Source organism: Terrapene carolina, unplaced genomic scaffold (genome assembly GCF_002925995.2).
Source record: "Terrapene carolina triunguis isolate 2854851 unplaced genomic scaffold, T_m_triunguis-2.0 Scaffold234, whole genome shotgun sequence".
Classification (NCBI taxonomy): Eukaryota; Metazoa; Chordata; order Testudines; family Emydidae; genus Terrapene; species Terrapene triunguis.
Window position 1 is genome coordinate 8,719,204 of NW_020664585.1, and position 14,463 is coordinate 8,733,666.

General features: G+C 47.8%; 1 protein-coding gene across 1 annotated transcript in view; it reads right to left on the reverse strand.

Moving 5' to 3' along the window:
* The window catches only part of NCOR2 (nuclear receptor corepressor 2), a 392,352-nt gene that overhangs the window by 229,753 nt on the left and 148,136 nt on the right, over positions 1-14,463 (reverse strand). The window contains exon 4 of the mRNA XM_024196814.3: positions 11,770-11,950. Coding sequence (XP_024052582.2) covers positions 11,770-11,950 — 181 coding nt within the window. The remainder of the gene's footprint in view (positions 1-11,769; positions 11,951-14,463) is intronic.

A 14,463-nucleotide genomic window follows, 5' to 3' on the forward strand; every position in this document is an offset into this window, starting at 1 on the left:
ATACGACAAAGGCCACCTATTCATCGTTTCTGTACCCTGTTCTGCCCTGGTTAGCCACATCACCAGTACAAAGACAGCCTGATTTGCACAACACAACACAACAGCCTTTTCTAAGTGTCCACTGGGAGGACGGTGTCCATGTGACAGAGATACAAAGCAGAGGCCATCAAAGCTCACCCTCAGTTAATGGAGTAGGGAAGCGTGAAAGTGAGGCACTTCCCCTGTCAGAGAAGCAGGCTGAAAAGCAAACCTAGAAAGTGTAAGAGGGTAAGTGGTGAAGTGCTCCAGTACAGTGGTCTGAGGATAAAGCCACTGCAGGTGATCATCATAACGGGATGTTAATTGTGCAGCGGGAGGCCAGAACTGGGAAGCCCATGGGGAAGTGGTTGGGGATTAGAGCGCTGCAAGCGTAGAGTAAAGCGGATCTCCCATCTTCTGTGCTGCTGGGCTTGCTACAAAAAGAACCATGCGGTGACATGATACACGAATGGCAAAGAACACGGACAGAAGAGCGTTCCTTAGACACAGTTGACAGGCTCCCGGTTCACTCCTCTCTGCTACAGTTTTCATTTCCCAAACATGCCCAAATAGCAACAAAAGGGCTTGACTCTAATTTGTCATCCCAACAGCCAGGCTGAGAGGTGATCCCATTCACGGATGCATAGCCGGGGTGGCTCCTTCATGCGCTCCAGGTGGGAGTCAGCGGCAAGTCTGCCCACTCAGCCACTGGCACATTTTATTTTCGTGTCTGTCACTTGTTTCCCTGCGATAGGGCTGCTGGGAGAAACACTCCTTGTTCTAATGGCAACTTTACGGTGATTTGTTCTGGGAGAACATTCTACCAGGCCCAAGTTTAAAGTAGAACCTCAGAGTTACGAACACGCTGGGAACAGAGGTCGTTCAGAACTCTGAAATGTTCAGAACTCTGAACAAAACATTAGGGATGTTCTTCCAAAAGTTTTCAACTCAACAAGGACTTGATACAACTTTGAAACTTTACTATGCAGAAGAAAAATGCTGCTCTCTTTATTTTTTAGTAGTACATGTTTAAACACAGTACTGTACTGTATTGCTTTTTTTTTTTTTTTGGTCTCTGCTGCTGCTTGATTGTGTGCTTCCGGTTTCAAATGAGGTGTGTGCGGTTGATTGGTCAGTTCATAACTCTGGTGTTCGTAAATCTGAGGTTCTACTGTAGCCATTCCTAGATCACATAAAATAGTAACAGTAAACATACCCAGGCATGAAAGATGATATGTCAAGACGGAGATCTGGGAGTCTCCAGGACCAGTTTGAGCTGTGGCCGCTCCTGGTCAGGTGTGCTAGTCCCCTGGGCTCAGATTACGTCAGGGAAGGAAGCCAAAATCTGGTTTACACATTGTTACCTGTCTCCAGTCAAACGGTCTCCTGTATTATATGGATTGAATAAATGAACTATCTAGCCCTGCATCTGGTGGCCAATACCCAAAGCGTCAGGGACCTACCTAAAAACAGGCCAGAGGAATTTGCATACATTGCGATAACTGGATATTGTGTATGTGTAGCACCGCCCTCTGCTGGATCGACTAGGGACTGCTCACCTAGTCCTCTCAGGCTAATGGCTCACCCTTTAGCTCCACTTGCAGCAACCTGGAGCAGAGAGATCTAGGTTCTATCCCTGCTGCCATCATGAAGCTGCAAGTGACCATGGAGCGACACCCGTAAAACCCTAGGTGGCTGCTGATTTGTTACGATTACAGTATGCCGGCGTCCCGAGGAGGACGTTAGTCACCTGTCCTATTATGGAGTTTTGTCAACTTCACCCCAGCATCCTCCTACCCAAATTAACTATGTTTATATCCAGACTCTTCTAGATCGGCGTCTGCTGCTCCAAAGAGGCAACAGAACATGCAATAACATACTTGCCTAACCACCTAGCTCCGTCACTATCCCAGAGCTCTAACAGGGCACAGAACAGTTGTTTTATTAAAGGTTATAATTCTGATTTCAGTTTGCAGCAGGGTAAACCAGGTGCCCCTCCACCCCGCCCCGTCCCTGAAATCAGTGTAGTTAACAGGAGTACAAGTGGCTAAGTGAGATCAGAATGAGGCTGAGTGCATCCCAAAGTGCTTTACATTACTGAATTAGTTACAACAGGGCAATCACCTCTCCTTTGTATGGGCGGAAATTCAGACGGTTATCGATGGGTTTGGCACCGGATTTACACCTGTGGAATGGAGAGCAGACTAAGGGCTTGGCTACACTTGAAACTCCAAAGCGCTGCCGCAGGAGCGCTCCCGCGGCAGCGCTTTGAAGTGTGAGTGCTGCAGGTACTCCACCTCCCTGAGGGGATTAGCTGACAGCGCTGGGAGCGCGGCTCCCAGTGCTGGGGCACTGTTTACACTGGCGCTTTACAGCGCTGTAACTTGCTGCACTCAGGGGGGTGTTTTTTCATGCCCCTGAGCGAGAAAGTTGCAGCGCTGTAAAGCACCAGTGTAGCCATAGCCTCAGGCCCCCATTAGTACAGCGACAGTGAGGGCAAATTAAACTGCCCTTGTGGGCTCAGCAATAACTCTCATGCAGCCTTGAATGTAAAACCTGCGGGGGAGATAATGGCCTTGGGAACACAGATACTACGGTGATGAGCTGATATAAGAAGCTGTATAGAGCAGAACTGGGGTTTTGCCCCTGGGATCTTTAACTCCCACACAGACATGCCACAAAAGGAGGGCAGAAGGCCATTAGGTTGAACATATCAGCAGGACAGCACCTCTGACAGGACCTGGGCCAGCCTTAGCTACTGTTAAAGCAATCAGTGCTTGGGACCCCAGTCCTTCGGCACCCCACAACTGACCCTTCTGCCTCCTCTGTCCGTAGGATGGTAGATGGAGGAACCTCCTCCACCCCAGACCTCTCCTTCCCTTCTGCCAGCAGAAACAGATTGAGAGAAGAGGCGGCAACTCAGGGCCTGCTTCCTTCCTCACTTGCCCCCGCCACAACTCCTATTTCTGTTTGGGGATCATGAAATCACAAGGCTGGTTCCAGCCTCAGCCCAGAACCCAGGGAGAGAACCCTAGATTGTCACTCTGAATCCTCTGTTGGAAAAGAGGTGCTGAGAGCTAGCATTAGGTCTTTAGCCAGCGACTGAACAAGCAAAAGGTTCGGCAGCTTGTCCTCAAACGACCCTCATACAGCACGTAGCAGCATTCCAGCAGTGTCCATTAGCCTCCGATTCCCCCCTCCCTATGCCCTCTCAGCCGGCAAAGCATTTGATCACAGCACAAGGCAACGTTCGTTCTCTGGCTAAGAAATAATCAAACAGCTTCCACGTTAAAAAAGCAGACTTGGATCCAAAAAGCAAAGCATGGGGTATTTTTGAGTATTATTCAACCGGGCCTGTGGCACCGGAGAGCCCCTCTTTTGTTGTCGTCACTTGGGGTGCTGTTAAGAGACAAACCGCTATGAAGTGCTATGAGGTGAAGTCACTAAGCTTCAGCAAGGGATGTCACTGCATTAAATATGAATGTGCAGAGGACAGCTGCCGTTCTCTGCTAAACCCAGCTCTGTCTTTCCTTTCCTCAACCAGAGTAAGCGAACAGCACTAACAATTACACAATCCCCTCTGCTATTTTCCAGCTGCTAGGACAGAAAGGATTCAGTGTGGAATACACATGCCAGCACAGTGTGCAAAATGCATCCAGCCTGAGTCACAACCAACGCGGACTTCTTTCGGGACACGCACACAAACGCTGCACAGTAACAAGTGTGGACTCAGTATGGTATCACCATTGTGTGTTATTCATTTCTAGTAACGCCCACAGTGCGCTAGGTGCTGTACAAACCTAAAGGGGGCACCACCCTGCAACAAAGACAGAACAAACTGGTCAAGAGGGGAGGGGAAGGTGTCCAGATAGTGGCTATCTATCACTAGACACATGTGCATGGGAAAGAGAATTCCAAATTAGCTTATACTGCTTCATGGTCTTTACTAACCATACCTTGTACAGGGGAAGGGATCACTTCCCCCATCACTGACCTGCAGCAGCATTCCATATGTTAATCCGGTAGAGCACAAAGAAAGCCTACATAACAGCTCGGGAGAAGTGGAGTATGCCAGATGACTGTGAAACTTCTGGAGGAGTTGAAGAAGGTAAGATGTCCCTGCCTTCATTGCACTAGGGCAAACGCAAAATGATGCCATGTGCACTTTTTGGTTGTTAATTACCATAAACGCAAAGAACCTTTTCTTAAAAAAAAAAAAAAAAAAATTGCACTCCAACTCAGCAGTGTTAGCAATGAAAGTACCCCCCCCCCCCCCCCACCAAACCCAACACCCCTGGGGCCGGGGCGTCATTGGCGGACTGGGAACCAAACCACCGCCCGGGTCACTCTCAGAGCTTGGGGGGGGAAGGGGGGGGGGGGGGGGGGTTCAGCAAATCATAAGCCAAAAAATGCATTTTCCAGGTTGAATGCGGCAAACAGTTTCAGCCAGAAAAAGATTTTTGGGGGGGAGGGGGGTATTGGAAAGGGTCTTGACATTTTCTAAACAAACCATTCAACATTTCATTTCAAAACGAAATTTAATTGCCAAACAATGTTCAAAATGTGCGTAAGGTGTTTTTTTTTTTTTTTGGGAAGAAAAAACAAAAAACAAACAAACAAAAAAAATCAGTTTTGGTTCCAAACTACCTTGTTTGTTGTTGTTTGCCTCTAGCCACCACCACCACTCCGGGTCTTCCCTGGAAGATCCCCATCCAACTACTAACCCAGCCTAAACCTTGTTTAGTGTATGAGAATTTCAGTGCTTAAGAGAGAGCTCACCATTAAGGAGCCAGATTTCAAAAACCTTGTAGCTACCATACATCTACATATATAAAATCACACATGTATCTGCAGCACACACAGCTTGTAACATTTCCCTTCAGAAGCAGAAAATCTAGCAATATTTCTTCCAATTACAGAGGCACAGTGTATGACGTTAAAGGGTTTTCTTTCACCCCAAGCGGATTAGGTGAGATGTCACACTATACAAACCTTGTAATATTGATTGAACAGAACAGAAAGGTCTAATTATGTAAACGATGAGGCAGGTTCCCAAAAAGCAGCCAACCTTAACATAGATCTCTTTTCCACAGTTATGGTTTGAAAGGCAATTTAAATGGTTGTTTTCAGCGTCAATCACCATAAATGAGCAGAAGGAAGTGAGAAATAAAAACCTGCATTCCAGGCACGAATTTCCAGGTGAATAATTCCCTGATGGAGTTTCTCATTGCGTTGGCATCTTTAACCCTACTCGACAGGATTCATGGCTCTCTTGACAGGGCTGTCTTTTGGATGACAAGTTAAACCAAAGTCCTGATTATGTGTAGTCATTAAAGACCATGGATAGCACTTTTTGCCATGCCAGGGTGCTAACCCCAGCGTCCTTGGCAAGTTCCAGCTCAGGTATTTACATTCTGCCTGACTACAGTTTGAATCGGACACAATATTCTTTTTTGACTTTCTCTCCCCCGTGTTTGTACAGTGCATGCTATTGACAAATGAGCCTATGCATTTGACCCACAATAATTGCGTTGTGGTGGTGGCGCAAACAATTCCTATCCATGCAAGTTAATGGATAGTTTCCACAACCACAGCAAGCCACACACACACACACGCACGCACGTATAGTCAGGTCAGCACATGCAAAAGCAGGTGAAGGATGAAATATGTAGCAGGCCAGAAGCAGCCAAAAGCACTACACCAACACACATGTGTTTGTATTGCAATAAAAATTAATCCATCCAGGAGGAGGAAAAAAGAAGAAAGGAGAGAAGACAAGCTAGCCAGCAGTGTTTGCAGTACAAAAACACAAGCAATGCAAACACTTCAGCTTTTAAATATGTCTGGAATGAGACAGAAAGCCAACAAGCCATTCATCTTCCCAGAAATCATTTTGAATCATCTCATTCCTAATCCCAAACCCTTCTTCCACCATCAGCTCTCCCCCACCCAAGAGCGAATCATTTTTATAATCAGATTTTTAACCACACACATAAACAGCCCAAGCAAAAGCCAGGCAGATGGATTAATATGTAGCATGCTGCAGAACCCTCCTACATCTGCTCAACTGCATGTCCTGATGCCACTTTCTAGATTAAACTGATGTGAATAGCTGTATCTTTCTTTTTAAGCCAGCGCAGAGGCCAGATATATGCTCTCTACTGGGTCTGCCCAACGATACACCAAGTATAGACACCAAGAGCCAGCTTTGGAAACAGGAATTCTACTCCTCCTTGCCTGCAAAACCTTCAGGGCAGGATGCTGTAGGTAGCTGGCCTTTCATGGGTCCAGTAAAACCACACCCCAGCACAGTGCCGCCCAGTGCAACAGCATGTGCTCGGATGGAAAAGCATCACTTGCTGAATCCCCAATACCCGCAGCAGCCTGGGGACTTCCTGCAGGTCTCCCATCTAACTAGTGTCCTGGTATGATCCCAATTAGCATGCAATATCTGACCCGATCACAATCAGACACACAATCCCTTCTGTCGACGGCTGCCATTACCTGTCCTGAACTAAAGGACGGCATGCATAAGCCAGGAGGCACCACAGTGACCACAGCCTCATTAAAAGAAGCCCTAGTTACTAAGCTTGGATCGACGTGGTCTAAACAAAATCGGAGAGGGGAAGTCGAAAGCGAGCGGAGGCTCTGGGTACAAGTCACAAGCCCAGTGGCTACAGAAAGGCACTTCGGTGATAGTTCCTGTTGTCAGACTTGTTTTATTACTCAGCCATTTTGCACTGTTGTTCCAAAATAATAAATCAGAAGAGGGCCTTGGGTTTTAATGCAGCTCTCTCCAAACGTGGCTTTCTGGGGCCATTCCTACAACCTAGACCCCTTACCAACAAGCGGATGGAGCAGAGGTGTCACCTCACTTTTCCTCATGAATTCAAAGGCAGGCCATGGGGCTCAGCGAGTTTCTGAATGCCCCGCTCCTCCTACGCATCCTGCCTGAATGCCGCAGCTTTCCGAGTTCAAAGAGCTGTGGCGTCCACACCCCCTTGGGCTGGATTACTCAATTAGGGATTATGCTTCTGCCAGTCACCTCCTAGCCAACTGGGGCCTCTGCCAAGGTCAACACAAGTTCCAGCCAGTTTCATTAATAGCGGTGAGACCCAGCCCACTGGAAACTCTGAGAGGTTAATCCCAGAAACAGATGAACGTTCCCATAACAAAGCCATGAAGAAAAAAACAGAACAGAAAACACAGCTGGTAGTTTACCAGCTAACTGTTCCGACTAGCTGCATTAGCAAGTTCAGGGCAGGTTGCAGACCTGCCCTGCATACAAGCCCTAACCACGCTCCTGACATCTCACCTGAATCTCTAGCTGGGCCATAGCGTGGGCGAGCAGTTAGTGGGTGAGAGGTCACTGGAGTTTGAGATTTATGGACAGCTGAGCCTGTAGGGGTCACTAACCTTGAATTTCAGTTACTTCTAAACCCACGGCCGCCTCTCACAGAGGAAGGGAAAGATTTATTTGAGGAAGTCTAGCTCGGAGTGGCACTGCCAAGACACCGCACAATGGAAGAGAAATGAATAGGAAAACACAGGAAACAGGACTACTGAATGCCGTAGAAGAGGTCTTTAATCCCTTGCAGGGCTGCATTCAAAGCATTAGTTAATGAGCTACTGCCTTTTCCATTGTAAACCCTGTTTTCCAGGAATTTATTGTGACTTGGTCTCGGGAACGTGCAGTCAGGGTGAAACTTGGCAAGTCAATTGTTCGCCTGAATGTGTCATTACAAGTTTATTTTAAAAGGGTTAGTTGGTCATTTTAAATATTTTTTTTAAATCTACATCAAATCATAACCCCTTTAGTTCTGAACACTTTGGTTCTGTCAAACCTATGTCTTAGCCTGGGTGCCACCACCTTTTCATAATGCCCCCTCCCATGAATATTCTAGGAGTTATTGGTCTGAAACAAAAACGTTTTATGTACAAAGACAAGCAATAAAAGAACTAGCCAACAATGGAAGTCACAATTCCAAGGGAGCATCTGAGTAATAAATAATAAATAATAATAATAATAATACCACCACCACCCAGCTCTTCTGTAATGTTTTTTCTTCACTAGATCCCAAAGGAGGCCAGTATGATCTCCAGTTTACAGAGATTCAGCCATGCTGCCTATGTATGTATAATCTATATATGTACATGAAAATCTCCTCCTCCGCTAGGATCAATGCAGAGACTCAAGGCGTGCTGTCTTTTGTCTGCATGGCTGGTGAATACACAGCAACGGAGACATCCGTTCATCTGCACATGAAACACGTGGGGGAGGAGGGAGCAAAGCTAGCAAAGATAAACTTGTAAGAACCAAGGGGTATGATGAATAAGTGTGAACACTAAAGTGGTGCTAAAAAAAGCAGTGTGACAGCAAAGGCCAAGTGTCTGCAAGGACAGTGCTAAGCGGGGATTAGCAACAAGGACCCGAGGACACACATACAATGCGCCATTTCACAAAGTCACAGGTGCTACGTGGGAAAGCTGACAGCATCCACAGAAGGGATCTTCACAGTCACTCATGAAGAAGTCACTGGCAGCAAAAGGAGAGAATCCCAGGCCAGCATGTAGAAGAGGTACTCCCTTCAGCCACACACCCAAGCAGAGGGTGGTCATACTAGTGAAGATTTACTTCAGATCAGAAGTGAGTGTAACTCTGCCAGGAGTGGAGAAATATTGCTGAAGATTTAATTAGAAGAGCGAGCTGGGGTGCCTATATAAGAATGGATTAGAATAACTCCATGAAGGCTAGTAGTTATTTTAGATGTACACTGACACCAGTGAGTGCCAAAGGTGGCCTTTCTTGGTTTAGGGTAGAAGACAGCCTTGTTCTATTATGGGGGCAAATGGCCTAGATAAACCCAGAGGTCCCTTCCAACCTGGTCTGTAAGGCACTGAAAAGGCATACAATGGATCTTCTGGGATGAAGGGTTCTAGCACCACACCTGTGCTAGGCTTTCAAGAGATGTTGGAAGCCCTCCCCTCCCCTCCACTTCAGTGGGAGCTGAGGACAATCAGCAATCCATAGTACAGGGCTAAGAGAGATCACTTAGTTTCATTTCCTGGGTGCTGGAACAAAGAGAAATTTCAAATGATGATTTCAGACTCCACTAAGATTCCCACCAGTTTGAAATAGCAGATCCTGTTCTCAATACAGACTCTGAAATTTCAAATCCCTCCAGCAGGAGCATATTTCTCCTGAATTGTATCTCACTGATCTATTTTTTTTAAACAAACACTTGACACTCCCAGAAAATGACCATAAGACGTGTCACAGACCAAGAAACAACTGCTCTCTCTCTATACTCATTAGCTAAGGCTTCCAAGTGGCTTAGCTAATACATTTCTCTCTGGAAAACATCATAAGAACGGCCAAACTGGTCAGACCAAAGGTCCATCTAGCCCAGTACCCTGTCTTCCGACAGAGGCCAATGCCAGGTGCACCAGAGGAAATTAACAGAACAGGGAATCATCAAGTGATCCATCCCATATCACCCATTCCCAGCTTCTGGCAAACAGAGGCTAGGGACACCATCCCTGTCCATCCTGGCTAATAGCCATTGACGGACCTATTCTCCATGAACTTATCTAGTTATTTTTTGAACCCTGTTATAGTCTTGGCCTTCAAAAGTGTTGACTGAAATAATGTGTAGATAGAGAAGCTTGTGATAGTTTCTCCACAAGAGCTTTTTGCTTTAAACCACATAACCGAAGGGTTTGTTTTCCACCCCTTCACAAGATATCTAATCCAGCAGTCAGCTGAACATGTGGTTCCATCCCAATGGTGTTGAAAGAAAAACTCCGGGGTGGTCACAGTACCGCCTCATTGATGATGCTTTCTGGAACAGTAGTGGCTATGGAATGCAAGGGGCTAGGGTGCCCAGGAAGGGTTATTTCAAAGGAAAATACTATCAAGGCTGTAGGGGAGCGATCTGATTCACCTGGGGAAGGTGTCCTAGTCCCACATAGTACTGGCCATTAAGTGCAGACTGCTCTACCCCTTTCCAATGGAGTCTCACTAATTATATACGAGGTGGGTATTCACCCATGAAAGCTTATGCTCCAATACGTCTATAAGGTGCCACAGGACTCTGTCGCTTTTCACTAATTATACAGGGATCTGAGCCATCAGAGCACCGGTTGTATCAGCTTCATTCCAGAGCTTCTCCCCCACCACCAGGGAGGTCCACCATAATAGTCCTCTGGGATCCCTGAGCATCCTCATTCTCTCCAGCTTTGCACCCTTCTAGTTGAAGCTACACGTCTTTCCCGCTCAGGACAGCTTGATGAGATTCCTCTGGAAGCCGAACAATGCCATTCTCTTTCTTTGGTGGCATCTTCATTACTGGAGGTTTGCAACCATGGTCGCCCATGCCTCTAGATCAGGAGAAATCGCCATGTTCTGGCACTCCCAAGCGGGAAAGCAATTAGCGTGAAACGCACACACGTTACCCCTAGATTTGGATACTTAACCCATTCATTTTCAATGCAACTTGGGTCCAGTTTTATTAATCAACGGGCTCAGAGTCCAAAGAACTCACATCAACAGCCCAGAATTAGATGCACCATAAAAATGAGCTATGGCTCTATCAGGCTAATGCCATCTGCCTGCCGACGCTGAGAGACATGAATCTGGCCAGAATTTCAGACTGAGGGAAAAGTCAAATGCTGTTTATCCAAACGCAGCATCAAAACTGATCCAAATAAGCAGGAGTTCACTTAACTGTGATTTAAAAATCCCCAGCTTATTACATGGGGAGGCAGTGCCGTTTCAGATAAATGAGTTATTTTGTTAAATGAGGGAGGCTTCATTGTGTAAGATTATAAAGGGCTGCTCTACCCGCCGTTCAGTGTGTGTAACTTATTCTCCTTCATCGAGATGACTCAGAAATGTTCACAGCAAGGGAAGTACAACTGTAATGAGGGGAACAGAGCTGCCAGCCAACCACAGAACACTTCACACACAGCTAGCAAATAGACAGACAGGATGAAAGAAAGATCAAGTAAAATTACATCAGAGGGCCCAACATCCAGAGGAGCAGGGCTTCCCAACGCCATGCGGGGTCAAGGGCAGCGTCAAGCTGCTCTAGTGACTGGAATGTCTAACAGCCTAGTAAACGCATGCATATTATACTAGTTACAATGAAAACCTACACCCCTTAGAACAGGGCATCCAGCCCTGACAACATCTAGCAGAATGCTAGAGCCATCAAGGGCTGTAAGCTATACCTGTATTGCATCAAATGGTGCATGGAGCCTTCAAGGAACTACAGAATTACAGGCCCCATAGGTAAGGCTAAGATTATGTCACAGAGGTCACGGATTTTGTGATTTCCAGAGACCTCTGAGACATTTTCTGCTTCAGCCCAGGGTGGCGGGGCTGGAGCTGTCAGCTGGTGGGGGCCCCCGCAGTTTCCAGCCTCTGCGGGCGCCCAACGTTCCCAGCTACCGCAGGTGCTGGAGCCCCCCCGCAGCAGGGCTCAGGCTCATCTCCCCATCAGCCCCTTCTGTCACAGCTATTTTTAGTAAAAACGGAGGGACAGGTCACAGGCTTTCGTGAATTTTTGTTTATTGCCCGTGACCTGTCCCTGACTTTTACTAAAAGTAACTGTGATAAAGCCTTAATCTTACCCATAGGCAACCTGTAGGAGCCAGACAGTAAAGCAAATGCAATTCCCACGGGCGCCATATAACACATGGTCTGCACCTGCTTAGCGTCCTAAGGCTGTGGGGGGCTCTTTTCCTTACCTTTGAGAGATCTTCCGTCCCTCCCTGCTGATTTTGGTTAAGTAGAGGCGAGTGCCGCATCAGCGAGTCTTGCAGCAGGTCTAGCCGCGGTCGTTTTGTTTCAATGAACTCTATTTCTGACTGTTTGCTCATGTCAGAGAGATAGGAGTGGGGCTCGGCTCTCAGGTGTAACTCCTGCGACCTGGGGAGAAAGCGAGAGGCAGTTTTAGAGTCACAAGCAGCCATTCTAGCAGGCACGGGGCTCCCACATTTCCACATTGAGAATTCCTAAAGGGTTATAACCTGACACGGGAGGATAAAGTGTTCGACTTGATTTACACTTCCCAGGCAGCTAAAAACCGGTGCTCTTCGGTTTTGTGCCTCACAACACCGCCCCCCCCCCCCCCCCCGCGGTAGGCTATCCAGGGAAAAGATGGACTGGTGGGAACGGCACCAAATGGGTATTCAGAAGATCTGGATTCATTTCTCAACTCTGCCAATGACTTCTTGTCTAGTCCTAGGCAAATCACTAGATTTCTCTGTCCCTCAGTGATTTATCTGTAGGACCCTTTGTTTTTAGTTTTTATTTTATTTAATTTTTCCCAGGAATTTATCAATGTTTATTACTACAATAACAAAAACAGGTAAAAATCGGTGGGAAAAAACTTAATTTTGCTGGGTAAATATCGAGGTTTATTTTGGTGGACGGAAGGATGGGGGGAAAAGTATTCAGTAGATCAGCGTTTCTCAAATTCTGGATCGGGACCCCAAAGTGGTTCGTGACCAGTGTTCCCTCTAATTTTTTACACCCATGTGCGGAATGAATTTTGTTATGTGCGCCAATATGGAGGTGATATGTGACCTTCATATTGGTGCACATAACAAAATTCATGTGATGGGGGTGGGGCCGAGGGGTTCAGAGTGTTGGAGGATGAGGGCTCTGGCTGGGGGTATAGGCTCTGGGGTGGGGCTGGGGATGAGGAGTTTGGGGTACAGGAGAGGGCTCAGGGCTGTGGCAGAGGGTTGGAGTGCGAGGGGGTGCGGGCTCTGGGCTGGGGCTGAGGGGTTTGTGGGAAAGGAGGGGGCTCAGGGCTGGGGCAGAGAGTTAGGGTGGGGCCAGGGATGAGGGGTTCAGAGTACAGGCTGCCCTGGGGCTGCGGTGAGGAGAAAGGACTCCCCCCAGTCCTCTCTCACCGCAGCAGCTTGGGGTTGGGGGAGAGGCGTCTCTCCCCAGCCATGGCAACTCCGGCACGGCTGGGCAGAGGGAGGGGCTCCTCTTCCCCGGCCGGGGCAAGTCCGCACTTTGGCGGGCGGGAAGGGGCTCCTCTCCCTGGCAGCTCCGGCAGGCCTGGGCCGGGCTGGGCTGAGGGTGGAGCTCCTCTCCCCCAGCCGTGGTAAGACCGGGGCAGGTCTATGCTGGGGCTGGCGGGGAGGGGTGCCTCTCCCCTGCGCGGGGTTTAATAGCCAGCTGCACAGCCATGCAGCTTAGAGGGAACTTAGGTCATGACCCCTTTTTAATGGGGTCGCCAGGCCTGGCGTTAGACTTGTTGGGGCCCAGGGCCGAAGCTGAAGCCTGAGCCCAACTGCCCTGGGTGGCGGGTCTCAGGTTACAGCCCCCTCGCCTGTGGCTGAAGCCCTGTGTCTTCGGCTTTGGCCCCCGTGCCCGGGGCAGTAGGGCTCAGGCTTTGACTTTGGCCCTCCTGTCTGGGGCTGCAGGACTTGCGAGGGCTCAGGCTTCGGTCCACCCTCCTGGGGTCGTGTAGTAATTTTTGTTGTCAGAAGGGGGTCGCAGTGCATTGAAGTTTGAGAACCCTGCAGTAGATTAATGCTTCGATGAATGGAATTCAATGTGGTTTGCCGCAGAACTAAAACAGCCATCTCTGAGTTTAAGAAAACAATACATCTCTAATCCCCAAATAAAACTTTTTATTTGAATAAACAGTTTACTGTTGTAGACCTAGAACTATTAGCCTAGAAATATTTACATTTAATAATTGGGCCCCACCATTTGTAGCACATACATTCAACTTAATCCTTTTCTCCTGTTTTTGTTTTAAACTTTTGAATAATTCCTTGTGTTCTGAACCGTAATCAGAGCTGCTGGAAGCGGCGCGGGCCGAGGGACATACTGGCCGCTGCTTCCAGAGGCTCCCATTGGCCTGGAGCAGCGAACCGCAGCCAGTGGGAGCCGAGATCGGCCGGACCTGCGGATGCGGCAGGTAAACAAACCGGCCCGGCCCGCCAGGGGCTTTCCCTACAGAAGCGGCGTCCCAAGTTTGGGAAACACTGTTCTAGACTAATACATATAGCTTTACTTCAACAGGCAGCTTTGCATATACACACAGACTAATGTATTATCGTAATACATATATCTCATGCAATGTAATGTGTTTTCCTAATAAAACAAGTTATTTGATTGATACAAAAGCAGGGTGAAAAATCGGGGGGAAAAACCTCACCAGGCTTTGGGTCAGGCCCAAAGCAATTAAAGAGAGGAGGGATCCTCCTGAAAACAATCACATTCAGTCCATTTGACGTGAAAGTTTTCTGTAAATGCACCAACGGGTTTCCATATCAAATGCATTTAGTTTATGAGTTAAAGAAGCCCCCAATCCCTCAACTGTTGGGCTTGCAAACTCAGCATGCGTTCCAAGAAGCAAGCCAGGATCTTGCATATCACCACCAGTAACAAAGGTTCTGGAGGCCAAACTACAC